General features: G+C 47.8%; 1 protein-coding gene across 2 annotated transcripts in view; it reads right to left on the bottom strand.

The window, feature by feature from the left end:
• ALK (ALK receptor tyrosine kinase) overlaps window positions 1-17369 on the bottom strand; it is a 729733-nt gene that overhangs the window by 116705 nt on the left and 595659 nt on the right. For both annotated transcript variants that reach the window (XM_029231576.1, XM_029231577.1), the window contains exon 7: window positions 6232-6363. In XM_029231576.1, the coding sequence (XP_029087409.1) occupies window positions 6232-6363 (132 nt within the window). The remainder of the gene's footprint in view (window positions 1-6231; window positions 6364-17369) is intronic.

Here is a 17369-nt window from a genome sequence, read left to right as displayed (position 1 = left end):
GGATCTCACATTCACTTCTTTAGCAAAAACTAACTGGTAGCTGGAAGTGACCTTCCACAAAGCGTCCTTCACACATGTGCTTTAAACTGAACACTGTGATGGAAGATTCTAGCAGGCAATGGGCCCCTGGTAGAAGGAAGAGGCAGGGCTGAGCTGGGTCCTGCACAGTGTATCATTCCCTCCTTACCCTTTTAGGAGGTAGAGGCAGAGAACTTAGCCTGACTTATGGGTGTTGGTACCTCATCAGAACCGGACACCTGGGCTCTGGTCCTGGCCTCACTGCTTTCTGCTCTGTGACCTCAGGTAAGTCACTTCCTTCCTCAGAGCCTCAGCTCCCTCATCTATACAGTGGGGTAAGATTATTGTATGTTTTGCAGGGCTGTTTTGAGGACAAAGTAAGGGAGAGAGTGTGGAAACATTCTGCAAACAGAGTTGAGCAAACATAGAGCGGCGGTGGCATTATTAATGATCATTCATACCCGGGACAGGGAAACGTATCAGCAGGGGAGAGGCTGAAACTGCCAACACTGCCCTAGAGGGCAGAGACAGGTCCCTCAGCTGCCTCTCCGGAAATGCCTATGCCTCCCGCTGGGACAGGAATGAGGAAAGTCACCGGCACTCTCCACCTTCTGGAGGCCCGTCCTTGTCCCAGCTTGACAAAGCGTCCAGGGTGAGCTGGGAGTGGAAGCCCCTTTCTTTTTGGCTGACTGAATAAAAGGAGATGAGGCAGGCAAAAATAGTTAGGTCAATGGGCAATTTACGTGCCAATTAAAACCTTGAAGGGTGGGCAGGAGTGCCGAGAGGATTTCCAACACTGCAAGCACATCAGGGCATGTGCTCAGCAAGGCCAGTCCTGAGGACGATGGTGGGGTGGGTACCAGCACCGAGCCCTTGGCAGATCAGGCCGGGTTGGGGAAATCGCTGTGAAGTCCACTGCTGGGCAGTGTTGGCGCCCAGTGTCGCGTCTAAGGTGTCACCCCCTTTGATCACCTGCTCAGTGCTTGGCACATTGTAGGACCTAAATACTTATTTGGGGAATGACATGGGAGTGGGTTCAGTCTCCTAACCCTTTGCCACTCAAATGTGGTCCAGGGACCAGTCACATCTGCATCCCCTGTGAGACTGTTAGACCTGCAGAAACTCAGGTCTCTCCTCCCTACTTCCCGACCTACTGAATCAGAATCTGCATTTTTAATGCTCTCCAGGTGACTCCTTTGCACCTTAATGTCTGAGAATTGCTGCTCTAACCCACCCCCTTCTTGGGCTGCAGCCAGTTATTCTGTTGGCTGGATGGTCAAATCGGCTGTGTGTGGGTCAATCAATCCCAGAACATTTGGCACTTACGACGCCTGATTCCACTCTAAGAGACACAAATAGATAGAGTCATAGAGATGTGACCTTAGCAGCAGCTGCCAGGAGCTGCCAAGTATAAACTCCAGGCCAAATGACACTACTTCTTTTCCTTCCTGTGTGACAACGTTGTTAACAATTTTTTTTTTTTTTTTTTTTTTTTTTTTGCGGTACGCGGGCCTCTCACTGCTGTTGCCTCTCCCGTTGCGGAGCACAGGCTCCGGACGCGCAGGCTCAGCGGCCATGGCTCACGGGCCCAGCCGCTCCGCGACATGTGGGATCCTCCCGGACCGGGGCACGAACCCGTGTCCCCTGCGTCGGCAGGTGGACTCTCAACCACTGTGCCACCAGGGAAGCCCCGCTGTTAACATTTTTGATAAATATGTGTTATACATTTCCTTGAAAATATAGAGTCATGGGAAAAGTGCTAGAAGAAATACATCAAAATATTATGGTTATCTCTGAATGTCTGAGAGGGAGGCTTGTGGGCAATAATTATTTTCTCCTGTGTACTTCTTTCATTTTCCAAATGTTTTACAACCAACATGTTTTACTTTACAATAAAGAAATAAACTTAAAAAAAAACCTGTTTTTGCCTGATAGGAAGCGTATGCCCACCAAACCGATGAGATTATTGAGTACGTGGAGGGGGACTGAGCTGCCTGCGATACTGAGAGAGTCAATGACCCATCCAAGGGATGAAGCGGGGCCACCTGACCCTTTTCTGGGGCACTGCATGCCGTCGAGGCCATTGCTCAGGACACACAGGGAACCTTGAAGACACCCTTCAGTGGGTTACAACATCCTGGAATGTAAACATGTATCGGCAATGTTTAATTAGAAAGAGAAGGTGTGCCGTGTATGGTGTGTGGGCTTGGAGGACGGGGTGTGAACGGATCGGATGGAGAACGGCAAGGGCAGTACCACCTCCATTTCAGGTCCCCTACTTATCCCAGCCAGAAATGTCCCACAAGGTTGCGTCTGATAATCTGAATGAAGCTCTAGTGTGTGCGTGTAATTCCTTCTAGAGAAAATGTGGGGAGCTGAGGCTGGGAGTTGACAGGATACAACCTACGTTTCCCCTCCAAATTCTAGCCGTGGCAGTTTTTGGTTGAAAACTCTCGCTCAAGATTACTGACCCTCATGGGGGTTCCTTAGAAGACCTGGACATCCCCAACAGGCTTAAAGTGACCACTGCTCAGAGAAAATGTTCTAACAGGTTCCAGACCACCTGGGAAGGATCAAGTGAGGTCAAGAGCGTTGTCCTTAATGCATCATGGGCATCAGCACGTCAGCGGGCATCATGTTCCAATTCGTATTAGAAACGAGGAAAAGTGAGGCCTAGAGGGTGGAGACGAATGATCTGAGTATCCCCCAGAAGAGCCCTGGACCTTCCCTGCCTTTTCCTTGTCCCTTCATCCTGGGTAGATATGTAGTGAAGGCTGTGCTAGAAACTGCTGGAAACTCACGAAACAAGTGAAACTGGCTTGCAGTGATTAAGAGCATGGGCTTTGGAATCAGACTGGGTCTGAATCACTGCTCAGCCACTGGCCAGCAGTCTGGTCATGGACTAATCTGGTTCCTCATCTGTAAGATGGGCGTAATAGCATCACATAGGACTGCTGTGAGGGTGAAATAAGTTAATGCATGAAGAGTGTTTGGAGCAGCTCCTGGCATATAGAAAATACTCAATAATGTTAGCGGTTACTATTATTATTGTTGTTGTTATTTTCATGGGGATGGTTTCCAGAATCAACATCAGCCAGTGTGGTAGGGAAAACAGCAAAAATGCCAGAGAGAGTGGGGTGCCCAAAAAGGAAAAGGATCCTTACTGAGTACTGCCAAGATCAGAGTGGCCAAAAGATTGGAATAATCCTCCTTCTAATTGAACTCCCCTTCCCTTCTAGTAACCGATTTCTGTAGCAAAGAGCTCCATGGGGGTGTTCTTCAGGGCGGAGTGGTCATTCTGACAGCTGGTCAGAACAGCTTTTCAAGTGTGGCTGAAAAGCCTTCTGGGCTCCAGGCGCCTGCCTTCCTTACTGGGACCAGGCTGCCCTCAAGCTTGGAGTTGGCTCTGAAAACACATTAATGGCAAGCCCCGAAATGGTGGGAAAGTGCCCTAAGTCCACAATAATGGGCTGGATCCTGCAGGCTCCAAGCTCTAATCATGGCTCTGTTCCTGACATGCTGTGTGACCCTGAACAAATCAATTACCTTCTCTGTGCTTTCATTTCCCCAGTTGTAAATCAGGACATGGACTCCCTGACCTGTGTCTCAGCTGGGAAGTGGGTATCAAAAACTTTAAAAAGGCCAAAGCAAAGTCACACAGCTCAGAGGCACTGTTGGAAATAATACAGAGACAAATAACTAGAGAGACATACAGACAGGTCCCTGTCCAGGGCAACATGGGCAGGCCTAGCTTCCTCTTGGTCCATGTGTGTAGTGAGAGCTCCGAGAGGAAGCCAGGAGCAGAACAGTGCGGAATAAGCAAAGGGCTTTACCTGCAACTCTTTACTGAGCTTTATCTGAACAACTACTATTCCATGATTATTGGAAAACTTCATTGGAAAGTTTTGTATAAAAAGGACGATTTTCAAATTGAAAAATGGATTTCTTTATAGTTTCATTTAAAAGGGAATAAATAAAACCTTTCTTTCCCTAAGGGAAGATCTGTCCTCCAAATGACCTGGGGGACACTGTTACCTTCTTAAAAGCTATTTGGCAGGTCACAGCATCTTGGGGCCGGTGTATCTGAGGGGAGGGGCATTTGTTGGGTGTCCGAGCTCCACAGCACCCCAGGCTGCTGCATCCTTTCCCAACCACAACACCTTTGTTTCACTCCCTGCCCCTGTGTTGGATTTACAGCACTACAAGGACAGATGCCGTGTTACTTGTCCCTGCTCCAGGATCTAGTTTACTTTTTAGCTCATTATATGTGTGTGCTAGAAGTGTCCGTGGTTTCCCTGGAGAAAACTTCTAGAGTGTTTACTCCTTGCCAGGGAGCAGCTGAGGACACTGTCTTCAAGTGGAGGGAGCACTGTGCTGGGAGTCTAATTCTGCCCCTAACTACCAGTGTGACCTCAGCAACCGGCTTCCTCTAGGGAACCCAGGCTTCCCAACCCATTTATTCATTTTGATCAACAAAGAGTCAATGAGCACCTATGCTGTGCCAGAAATCGTTTGAGATCTTGGTATGGGGAAGAGTACCAGGCCCACTCTGTCCACAGTGAGGGAGAGAGACATGGAAGCCACCTCCATGAAATGTGATGGATGCACACTCACTAGGATAGCTAACATAAAAAGGCAGATAGGGCTTCCCTGGTGGCGCAGTGGTTGGGAGTCCGCTTGCCGATGCAGGGGACGTGGGTTCGCGCCCCGGTCTGGGAAGATCCCACATGATCCCACATGATCCCACAAGATCCCACAAGATCCCCGGGAAAAGCCCTCTCACGGCTGGGCCCGTGAGCCATGGCCGCTGAGCCTGCACATCCGGAGCCTGTGCTCCGCGATGGGAGAGGCCACAACAGTGAGAGGCCCGCGTACCGCAAAAAAAAAAAAAAAAGGCAGATAAAGAGTAAGTTTTGCTGAGGATATGGAGAAATGGGAATCCTTACACAATACTGGTGGGACTGTCAGATGGTATAGCCATTCTGGAAAGCAGCTTGGAAGTTCCTCCAAATGTTAAATATAGAGTCACCATCCGACCCAGCAATTCTACTCCTAGGTAGGAAATTTCATTTCCAAGAGAAATGAAAACATCTGTCTACACAAAAACTCATACATGAATGTTCACAGCAGCATTTTTCATAATAGCCCAAAAGTGGAAACAACCCAAATGCCCATCCGTTGATGAATGGGTAAACAAAATGTGGTACAGCCATACAATGAAATATTTTTTGGCGATAAAAAGAAATGAAGTACTGATATATTCTACAGCACGGATGGGCCTCAAAAACATTGTGCTAAGTGAAAGAAGTTAATCATAAAAGACCTCATATTATATGATTCCATTTACATGAAATGCCCATCTGTAGAAACAGTAAGTAGATTAGTGGTTACTTAGGGCTAGGCAGTGGGTGAGGGGGTCGGTGGGGGGGAGGGATTGGAGGTACATGAGGAGAGATTGCGAGGGGTTTCTTTTTGGAGTGATAAAAATGTTTGAAAATTAGATTGTGGTGATGGTTGCTCAGTTGTGACTACACTAAATCGTACACTTTAAATGAGTGAATTGTATGGTATGTAAATTATATCTTTAAAAAGCTGTTAAAAAGTAATGAATGTTATGGTGCATGGATTCCAGGGGGCGGGTTCCAGAGGGAGAAGAACCAACTATACTTGTGGGAAATGGTCAGAAGAGGCTTCCCAGAAGGATTGACTCTTGAGGTGAGTCTTGAAGGAGCAGATATGACTTAAGATGGGAAAGGGCATTCTGGGGAAGGGATAGGACACAAACAAAGCCAGGGAGGTGTGAGGGAGCTGAGAGGTGGTTTGATATGGCTGGAGCTGGGGTACATGGAAGGTTGCGGGGAGGAGGGAGGCAGGTAGGTGATGAAAGAAAGGCTTAAAATGTGACGGAGGTCCTGGCGTAGAGGGCTTCTCATGTCACGTTAGAGTTGGGCTTTAGTCTGCACTTTTTCTCTATACATGAGGCTGTTGAGAGCAAAACTTATAAGATCTTGCTTGGTTCTTAATTATATGCTGTTTCTAGACCATGGGTCTTAGCCCTGTCTTTTGAAGACTGTGTAGCTTTTGAAAGTTGCCACCAGAAGGACACAAGTGGCCCTGGTCATAAGGGAGGTCATTCAAGCCTCTGATGGTGGGGGAAGGAGGGCATGTGGGCATGGGTGGGGCAGGGCAGGCGAAGAAGCCCCATTTACTCACTGCACAGCTGGCCCTCATCTTCTCCCTGGGCACAGTCGCGGTGGAAGTCGCAGGCCTGTCCGAGCTGGAGGACTGTTCCGTTCCAGCAAGTGAAGGAACTCTGCAAGGCCATCTTGGAGCCCGGGGATGTTCCTGGAGAGCACACAGAGACACATGACACTGGTCAGCTTGGGTGGCCCCGTGGGAAGGCTGCGGGGAGAGCATCCCTCCCACGCCGTTCACATCTCAAGGTCTGAGACTACCCCATTTTAATCTGGCCGAAACCAGGGTCAACACCAGGAGGCTAAGAGGAAGTCAAAGCCCTAACCCCCCGGCCCCCTGGCTGTGATGTGAGTAGTAGAGTGGCCCGAGGTTTGAGCCATGTTCCCCAACACTTTGGGGTCCTCCAACCCACGGCTTTAGTGTGCCCGGTGGACAGCTACAGGTGGAGTCTCATCTGCACAGACAGCTTTCCCCTGAAGGTCAAATTTGGGGTACCAACAGGCATATCTGGTCCAGTATATCGTCCCCATGCTCTTGACCCCAGATTCCACCACTGGAGTGACTAAAACACACAGCACTTCCTGTTTTGAAATGAAAAGAACGCCGTCGTAAGAGCAGGGCTCTGGGCCCTGGATCGGCTCATCCATGAATGGCTGTGTGATGCTGACCCTGTTCCTTCTCTTTCTGGCCCCCTGTCTCCCCATCTACAAAAGGAGGGGTTTTGATGGTATTTCCAAGGTCTTGTCCAATTCTGAAATTCTTAGATAAGTCATATTATCCAGTGGAGGAAGGGAGAGGGGGCAGTTTATAGCAAACATATTAGCAGGTATTTGCTTTTGTATCAGGAATGATGAGTTATGATAATTTATTAACCTGGGACCTCAGAGAGCCAAGCTTCAGCTGGCCTGGCCCAGCCTGCCTACTGAATGGGTCCCTTGCCTGGGGACCGCCTAGCAAGGGCCTGGCTGGTGTTTCTGACTGTGCCTCCTGACACCCAGCCTCGGCTGGTATGGGATGGGGGAGCCTCTAGCCCCTGTGGAGATGAGAGGGCAGGGCCCACCTGGGTTGACCTCCTATCCCCACCCCCCAGGTCTGGCTGCCTTGCTCTCTGTCCTATTTCCTAGCTCTATCCCGATGGTAGCTAGTGCCTCAACAGTCCTCCCACCCCCATACTACCTACCTCAATGCTCAGCTGGGTGGTGGAGAGGATGAACCAGGACCCTCACCTGGCCAAGCCCCACAGCTTCTCTGGGCCTCACATGAGGGGCGGGCTTCTTTAACCCTGGCTGTGAAATTAGACTCTTCTTTACTAAATTTGATTTTAATAAAACCTTACAGCTGATTGTGATGTGGGACTCTCCAGGTTAGATGATCTTTAAAATTCCATGATTTTCTGGTTCCCAACAGCACTGAAACTAACATCAAGTCCAGCCTCTTCTAGAATCTCTCTGTATACCTCAGCCCATCTGGTTCTGTAAAGAAGCCAGGCAAGTCTTAATAGTGTCCATTTCCTAAGTGGGGAAATGGAGTCAGAGTGGTTAAGTGACTTGCCTAAGGTCACACAGCTGATAAGTGGGATTTAGACCCAGCTTGTCAGACTGCAAAGCTGGCCTCTCCATTTCATGGAAGGGGGTGTTGGAGGTGGCCCTGGGCCCTCATTCACAGGCTAGTCCAGATAAGGCTCAATTTGTCAGCTGATGGCGGATGGCTACCTGGCATTGTCAGACCAGCCTCCAGCCTGGCTGGGCGTTCTCAGTAGTTCCTGGGCATGGGAAACGCAGGCCCTTCTTCCTTCAGGGAATCACATCCAAACCCTTTAACCTGTTCTTAAAGGTCCTTTGTGATGTGGGCCCAAATTTCCTTTCCTGTCTCACCTCTCTCTGTCTCTCCCCATGAACGCTGTGCTCTAGATGCATCTGGCATTGGTTCGTTGCAACCTGGCGTTAGAACACACGTGTATGCTCCCATCTTCTACACTAAGCTGCTTGAGTCTCTGTGTGTTCCCAGCCCTAGCCAGTGCCTGGGCCCTGGGAGGGTTCACAAAACCCTGCACATTAGGTTATGCTTCTGTGGCTGGCTGAATAATGCTGTGTCCCCCCACCCTGCCCCAATACCCATATCCTAATCCCCCAAACCTGTGAATATGTTACTTTATGTGGTGAAAGAGACTACTGGTGAGATCAAGACAAGGATCATGAGGTGGGAGATTATCCTGCTTATCCAGGCGGGCCCAATATAATCACAGGGTTCTGATAGGAGGGTGACAAGAAGGTCAAAGTACGAAGTAGACCTGGTGATAGCAGCAAGAGTTTGGAGTAATGTGAGAAAGACGTCAATGTATTTAGGATAATAAGAAAAATTCTCCTTCACTTTTGCTTGGTGATTTCTAGTTTCCAAAGTATTTTTTCTTATGCCTTGTACACGATCACGAAATACAGTTAGGACCTTATGGCCCTCATTCCCAGGCCAACCGAAGAAAACATGAGCCACATAAAACGCCTGTAAAGCCTTCCTCAACTTGGAAACAAATGTAAGCTGTGTGCTGTTTTATTCACACCTTATGATTAGGCCTTGTTTCTCATCGTGTGTTTTCACGAACACATGCACGTTTCATATACCAATTACTTGTCATTCCCCAAAGAGCTTTTACTTTTACAGTTTCTTTTACTTTCCTTCACTTGAAAAATATATGCCTATTGTCTAAAGTTCAAAACCAGGGTAAAAATCAACAAAACAATGCCCAGAATCCCACTATCCAGAAGTCGTCATTTTTTACATCTCGGTAGATTTCTCTTTCGTTTTTTTTTGGCCTGTGCTTTAAAGGTGTGTATAGTTGTGTCATATATGTATATTGCTTAAATTAATTAAAATTATATCACAAGCTTTTCCAAGGGCTTAAAAAGTCCTCATAAGAGTACTTTTTAATGGCTATAATGCTACGTGATATGTACCATAATTTATTTCAACATCAGTCAATGACTGGATTGTTAGATTGTTTATAATAACACTTTGAAGAGTATCTTTGAGCATAAACTTTCACCCGCTTTTCAGATTATTTTCATAGGATAGATTCCCAGAAGTGGAATTACTGAATCAAAGGGTATAAATATTTTAAAGACCCTTGACACATATTGCCAAATTGCTTTCTAGAAATTAATCCAATTTACACTCTCACCAGCTGTGTTCATACATGCATGTTCCTCTTACTACATCCTGGCCAACCCTGAATATTATCATTATTTTTAACTAAAAGTATCTCCCTGCTGTTTTATTTGTATTTCTTTGATTGCGAGGGTGAATATTTTTTTGCACGTGTTATTAGCTTTATTTTACTCTGATTTTTAGGGAATTGCCCACTTCCTTTTGCCAATTTATCTGTTAGGGTATTCATGTTTTCCTATTGAATTGTACGACATTATTAATAAGGATGTGAAACTATTTATTACGTGCTTCACATTTTCCCCCAGTATTTTACGTGTATTTTCATTCTGTTTATAATGATATCTAGGAGCTTAAAATTTGTACGTAATCTAAACCTATCCATATTTTCCTTGGTGATTTCTTCTTCTTCTTTTGCACCTTAGAGAATTTATTCCATGTGGGGTTGGTAGGTAATGTGTGGGTCGCCTTTCGTAGTCCTTGGTTTGCTCTCTCATTGCTAAGGTTGCCCTCTCATCAGAGAACGTCTTCCACCAACTCCTCCTCTTTCAGCAATGGGGATACAGATCTCACCCCCTCATCTGTGACATTTTCATGGATTCTCCCATTCTCTCCCCATCCATGGACTGTCCTTTCCCCTGGGATACCATAGCACATTACTTCTTCTTGCATTTAACTTGGCAGACATTCTGCTGTTACATTATAACCAGCCGTTTGCATGCCTGTCTTCCTCACCAAACTCTAAGTGACTTGAAGGAAGGGATCAAGTCTTATCTCCATGAATCTATAACAGTACCTTGTATAGAGGTCTCCCCACCCCAATATTTGGGACTTGAACTTATCCATTGAAGCTATCATCATGCCCATTTTATAGTTGAGAATACAAAGGCTCTGAGTGGTTACATGGATTGCTGGAGAGATTGGTGGAAACCCACATTTTCACATCTTGTTCTCTATCCTTTGTACCGTGTCTGTCTTTGGGGTCCCCCCTCCCCAGGTGATGAGTGTCCTCAGGAGTGGTGACAATGGGTATGAAAGGGCAGGGAGTCAGTATCCCTGTCCTTTACTCCCAAACCTGGACAAAGAAGGGGTCCAGTCGTGGGAGGGGTGTGCCGCTTCCACTCTCTGGATGCCCCAGTGTTTATCCCCAGGACCTCTCTGTTGCACAGCCACAGCCCAGAGAAGCCAGCCCCTTAGGCCCTGCTTCTACCTGCCCCTCCCTACCTCCTCTCCCTGGCTGGAGACGTACAGCCTCCTCCATACCACAGGGAACTTTATGCTTGTGAGAGATTCAATTAGATGGATGCCTAGTACTCTGATCTCTTCTACCAGCCCAAACTCAAAACTAATGAAGCACAACAAAAAAAAAACTGCTCTGTCTTCTCCAGTTCTTTTTTTAATGGCCCCATAAATTCCAAGGAGGAAAGTACCCTTGGTGAATGGCTTTAATCAAGGGCCTGAGTTTCTGAAACAGCATCCTTTCTGTGGTTGTGAAATGATTGTTCTGGCTTGTGGAATAGGGTAACCTGAGGCCCTGGATGGTCACAACCTGCTCCAATGCAGCAAGGAAGGGGCGGAGCTTAGACAAGAAGATCCAGCACCCACTTTCTGCTGGCACATCCCGATGCCTTCCAGCCACGAGTGCCCGTGATTCCTGGAAACCACTGAAACACCAAACGCCCTAATCACAGCAAGATTAGCGAGAGCTAAGATCAAGCCACTCTGGGGAAAACTCTTGCCTGGGGATCTTTTGTTAGCAAGGGTCTTCTGTATGGAAATTTATTTATTACCTTTGAAAAGGTAGTTCTTCCCAGAATAACAATATAAGTCACTGGGGGTAGTAAACTGTCACCATTCCTTACCTTTGTATAGCATTGTAAGAGCTTACAATGTGCTTTCCTAATCCTTCTCTCTTTGAACCTCATAAAAAACTGGTAGAATAGTTATTATTATTCCCATTTGATTAATCAGAAGACTGAGGACTCAAGAGATTAAATAATGGATAGAGAAATGCTTTCTAAACAGTAAGGCACTACAAAATGCAACCAATTACTTGCTAGGTGCTTTGCCTGAGGTCTCACAGCTAGTAAACCACAGGGAAGGCCCAGAACCTGGTCAGATGATCCCGGGTGGGGTTCTTCTCCCATCACTTGGATTAGATCGCCTTCTGGAGCAGCACCCTGACGGCCCAGCGAGTCACTTGGGAAGTCAGAAATACTGTTGATGTTCAGGGCCCACCTGGACCAATGAAACCAGTATCTTTGGAGGACGGGCCCTTGGCACTGGTGGTTTTAAAAGCTCTGGGCATGATTTTCATGAGCATAGGGTTGAGAACCACTTCCTTGGAGGGCTGGCGGATTTGCCCCTGAGCACCTATGTGTCTTAGGTGGGTCTTTTACCTCTTGGGTTCTCCACTGCCCCCTGGTACAATGAGGGGGGTGGCCTCGAACCCAACCTCCAAGACCCCTTCCATCTTCGACATCCTGATTCTGGGGTTCTGAGCAATGGTTGTTGGTGGCTCTCTGTTTATAAGGTTGACCTGATATAATGTGTGTCGTCTTTATTAATGCTGACCATTTAATGACTTCCTTGGAGCCTGCTGCCAAGTCACTCACCCACCAAGCTTCCCATGGTTTCCTCATGTTGGCTTTTCCTGTCTCAGTCATCTGTCATTTGCATCCTGGAACATCTCTCCTGAAACAGCATGCCACTTGCTTGCCCATTTATCTCCTCTGGGTGCAGTAGAAATCAGTTCAGGTTTGCACCTGAGACACGTGTGGCCTGGGTGAGGTTACATGAACCTCTATTTGACACCATGGGTGACTCATTGGGTTCACTTGCTGGGAGTGATTCCTTCTCCTTAATTGCGCATTCAAAACAGAAACCCACACATACTCCCTTCCTTCAATCATGTCTTGGAGATTTGATGCTACAAAATCTACACAACTCTCCTAACTCAAATTTTTTTTTAAACAAATGTCAAATTTTAGGGCACTTAATTAATTTTTAATTATGGTGATTTATGTAGCATTAAAAAAGGCACATTTGTATCAGCTTTCAGGCCATCTCCCACCTGCTTGCTCTTGCCTAACTAATGACACTCATTAAAGGGGGAAAAATTGAGTGCTGCATCAGTGAGAAGGGGGTGTTGCTCTTAATTAAAGAGAAAGGGAGATGACGTGTGGGAGGAGGCTGACTTCCACAGCATGGGGAGGTCAGGAGTGGGGCTGGAGCCCAGAGGCTGGGCCAGGCTCCCAGTGGAAACTTACTGCTTCACGGGACGAGGAGAATCAGGTGCTCAAGGGTAAAGAAGCCCAGAGACGTGAAAACGGATGGTGACATGATGAGGACGTAGCCACAGTGCTCACAGGCTAACAGCCGCCGCCTCTGCGCTGACGTTAATGGGGATGTTGGAAGGTCTGAGAACTGTGTAAATTAAGCCTGGCAGAGAGCAGTCCTGCTGAGGGCTTTGGCCTCATAAACTGTAGTGTGGACAACCTCATTAAAGAACTGGCATCTTGGGTTCCTACTCAAAATATAAATCGGTGAGGAGAGGGCCCGGCTACAGAGGGCCCAGCGGGCTGGGTGAGGAAGTGCTGTGCTGGAAGTCTGGAGAGCTGGTTCGAGGCCTCGCCTTTTGCCATGAGGCCTCTGGGGCCATGAGCAGGTCACTCCTCTGGGCCTCAGTTGCCTTGTTTGTAGACTCTCCGCAGCCAGCCACTCACATTGACCACGGGCTTAGGCTACTGCCTTGATGGTGCGTCTGTAGACCCTCTGCATCCGTCACATGGAGCTTGGAAATCAGGCTGCTTCCGGGGCCCCACTGCAGACCTACAGGGTCAGAACATCTCGGGGGGACTCTGGATCCAGCATGTTCCACAAGCTCCCTGGGTGAAAACTGGGTGCACCACAATCTGAGGACCTCTAGTGTTAGGGAAATTAACGGATCTTCAGTTCCTTCTCCCCTTGGAAGAATCCCAAGCCCTCCAGCACCACCCTCTCTCTCACCGTGACAATTCCTTCCTTCGTCCAGAGTTGTCAGAGCTCCTTTCATGCCTAGATTCCATTTCTGTTATGACTCCAGCAGGCCCAAGGCACCACTTCGTTAGTTTGTGTTGAAGAGACCCCTAAGGTACAGAGACTAACGCTAGCTTCCAGTCTTCTCTTCTGCTAGCTAGTGGTGTGAACCCTGACACAGCTCACAGGCTTCTCTCTTCTGCAAGTTGGAAAGGCTATCTAATTTACAGGATTTCTGTGAGGATCAAATGACATTGGGTACATAAAACAGTATGTGCGGTTCTTATGAGCTAATTTTAGAGAGTGTCCCAAGGAGTTTGGGAGAATTGGCCATGGAGGTTGGGTGGGAAGTGGTCAATGGAGGGGTTGGACAGGCCAAATTTGGGGGACAGAGAGCACCTTTGGGGATCCCTCACATCGCACAGTAGAGGCGACGATCTACAGGGCCAGACCTTTTCAGCAAAGCAGTGGCAGAAACAAACGCAATGGTAATTTGCAACATAAATAATAGCTATGAAGAGTAATTGCAATGATGAATTTTCAAGGTTATTTGTCTCTGGAGTCACCCCTACCACCAGTTAGCTTTCTGAGCCCAGCTCCTTTCGGGTCCGAATCCAAACCTTTGCTGGTTTCCACGGGATTCAGTCCAAATTGAGGCTTAGCACACCCGGAACAGCCCACTTTCCCAGATCACTGTGTTCCTTTGCATCTTCAGCTCAAGACCATGACTTGCAGTGTTCTGAACATGCAGCCACGGCTTCAGCCTTTGTGTAAGCCGATTGGGTGGGCTAGAATCATCTTCTCCATCTGAGCAGCTCCTCCCAACTCAGGTGTAACCTTCCCCAGCTGCCTGTTCTTCTCTCTTGAAGGAAGACATGTGCCTCCCTCTGGGGCGCTCTGGCAATCGCTATACACCTGTAACTGTGAACTCGTCTCTCGCATTGGGCAATTATGTCTGCATTGCTAGCTTCTCCCACTAAATTCTAAATTCTTTGAGGCAGGGGGTCTGTCGTACTTATTTTATCTCCTGGAGAGTGCCTGGCACATGGCAAGCGCTAATGAATGTATGTTGAAGTACAAGATAGATCACCAGGTTTAAGCAGAAGAACAGGGTGAGGTAGGATTTCCTTGCATCCTGGAAACTGCTAATTCCTTTAGGTTATACTGTAGCAATTCCACACACACATCCCCCCGCAGCCAAATCCCATTCAAGCTTACAATTATTGAACGACTATGTTCAGAGCTTCTACTAAGAGCCTGGGGTTAGAATAGTGAACAGAGGGTGACATGGGTGACCTAGTTTGATAGGTGGGCCATGGGAGCCCTCTCTGGGGAGGAGATATTTGAGCTGATACTGAAGAATAAGAGAAGTCAGCCGTGTGAAAAGGCTGTGGAGGAGTAGGGAGTGCATTGCCGGCGGTGGGAAATGACACTAATGATCTACTAACAGAGCAAAGGCCAGTGTGGCTCAAAAAGTCACAAAGGGTTGGGTCATGAAGGGTCACTGGGGAGGAAGGCCGAGGCCAAGTTGGGCAGGATCTTGCAGGCTGTGAGGAGGGGTGTGAATTTTGCTTAAGGGGTTTAGGCAAGAGACTGAAAATAATGTCATTGTTTTTTTTTTTTTTTTTTGCGGTACGCGGGCCTCTCACTGTTCTGGCCTCTCCCGTTGCGGAGCACAGGCTCCGGACGCGCAGGCTCAGCGGCCATGGCTCACGGGCCCAGCCGCTCCGCGGCATGTGGGATCTTCCCGGACTGGGGCACGAACCCGTCTCTCCTGCATTGGCAGGCAGAGTCTCAACCACTGTGCCACCACGGAAGCCCTGTCGTTGATTTTTAAAGAGGTCATTCTGAGCGATTTAGGGAGAATGGATTAGAGAGGGCAATAGAAGTGGGAAAACCAGCTCATAGACCATTGTAAGCGACCAAGCAGGTGATGGAGGCAACTTGCCTGAGCCTGCTGGTGGTGGAGCTGGTAAGAAGTGAGTGATGTGAGCTTTGTGTTGGAGGTGACCCTGACAGGACAGGCTGATGGCCTGGAGGTGAGGCTGAGGGAGAGGGGACATCAAGGATGGTGCTAGGGTGAAAGCATGGCTGCCAGCTGACATGACAGAGCTGGTTTCAAAATCCCAGTTCCTCAGGGTTGGTCTCCATATAAACTTATGAAGAACCACAAGGATTCCTGCAGGCCATCAGTAGGAAAGCAGTATGTGTTTCATTTCTGCAGTTGAGCTCTCCTAAAAAATTAAAAATTTTCTCTCTGTAGTCTCAACACCCCTTGATTTTGTTGCATGGTCCTTTTCATAAGGTTTCTCTATGTGACATTATCTTCATTGCTTTGCTGAAAAGACAAAGCAATAATTTTATTTTTAATGTTATAAATGACCTCGGTGCACATTTACCATTAATCTCCCTAAAAAGCGATGACATTTCACCATTCTGCACCACAGCTCCCCATACACTATATCATTTTCTCCTCTTGTTTGTTCAGTAAACAATGAACAATTCCAGTTGCACCTTGGAGAATTAATAGTAATCACAAACAAATTACATCTACAACTGAGACCACTGGAGGGACTATGCAGATCACGCAGTGGAGAAGGCTGCTTGGGATGGAGAGCGAGGGGGAGTAGAGATCATTCAGACTGGAGGAGTGGAGACAGGAACGCTGATTAGGGGGAGTGGTCCCATGAGACACCTCCACAGAAGGGAGTCGGGGAGATTCGACTTCTTGAAGACAGATGGGAGGTCATCTTGCCTCCATTCCATCCATGGAAGCCATGGTGGAAGGAACGGCTGCTTGATGAAGAGACAAGATAGCCATTGGGTGCTGATACAGATATCAATCACGATGAGAATAACTACCACCCTCACCATTCGCGGAGTGCTTATCATCTTCTAGGGACTGTATTAAAGGCTTTCTACGCATTATTTTATTTAGACCTACAGCAACTCTATGAAGTAGTTATTATCTCCGATTTACTGAGAAGGAAACTGGGACCCAAGGTCATAGAGACAGATTTTTTGTCTACCTGACTCTGAAGCCCATGATCTTAATCAATATGCTAGACCTACCAGGTGGAAAAGGCCATGTTAGTAGCCCCAGAAATAAACAAGAGGGAGGCTGGCAGACTGCAAGCAAGTGGAGTGACAGAGAGAAGATGAGCTGGAGACAGAGGCCCCATAGTCTTGGGAATGTGGAGGGGTGGAGGGTGAGGCTGGCTCAGGTTCTGGACTGGCTTCTGGCCCCTCAAGTGCTGGTCAAATGTTTTTAGGGGAGCGATGTACCAGGTAGGTGCTAAGACACGGTCCAGGCATAGGGGAATAAGATAGGACTTGAATATCAGAATTCATAGTTTATCCCCCGGACTGGACAAAAATCTCATCTCTATCAGAGGCTTTTGGGGTCAAAGGAGACAGCTATGGAAAAGTACTCTGTAAACCAGTGAGTGTAGCAAATTATTAAGATTTTATTTTTATTATTAACCACCTGACATTCCCATAGGATCTCACCGAAGCCACAACAGGCTCACTCCTCACCTCCCTTGTCTTTACTGAAATGTTACCTTCTCAGTGAGGCTCTCCCTGGTGACCTGATCTAAAGTCTCTCCCCTGACCCCACCCTAGACACTTCCTGACTCCCTTCCCTGCTGTATTATTTCTACTTGCGACTTACAGTTGGGCAAATATACAATGTCCTTATTCGTTTCGTTGGTAGTCTTTCTCCTCCACTAGCATTAAGAGGGTGGATGGAGAGCTTAGTCTGTGTTTTCACTGCTGAATTTCCAGTTCCTAGAACGGTGCCTGGCATATAGTGGGCTCTCAATAAAAGTTTGTTAAAAGAATAGGTTATAGGGCTTCCCTGGTGGCGCAGTGGTTGAGAGTCCGCCTGCCGATGCAGGGGGCATGGGTTCGTGCCCCAGTCCGGGAAGATCCCACATGCCGTGGAGCGGCTGGGCCCGTGAGCCGTGGCCGCTGAGCCT

Source organism: Monodon monoceros, unplaced genomic scaffold, assembly GCF_005190385.1.
Source record: "Monodon monoceros isolate NGI ecotype Baffin Bay Population unplaced genomic scaffold, NGI_Narwhal_1 Super_Scaffold_19, whole genome shotgun sequence".
NCBI lineage: Eukaryota > Metazoa > Chordata > Mammalia > Artiodactyla > Monodontidae > Monodon > Monodon monoceros.
The sequence above is the reverse complement of the archived record's forward strand: the minus strand, read 5'-3'. Positions and strand labels throughout refer to the sequence as shown.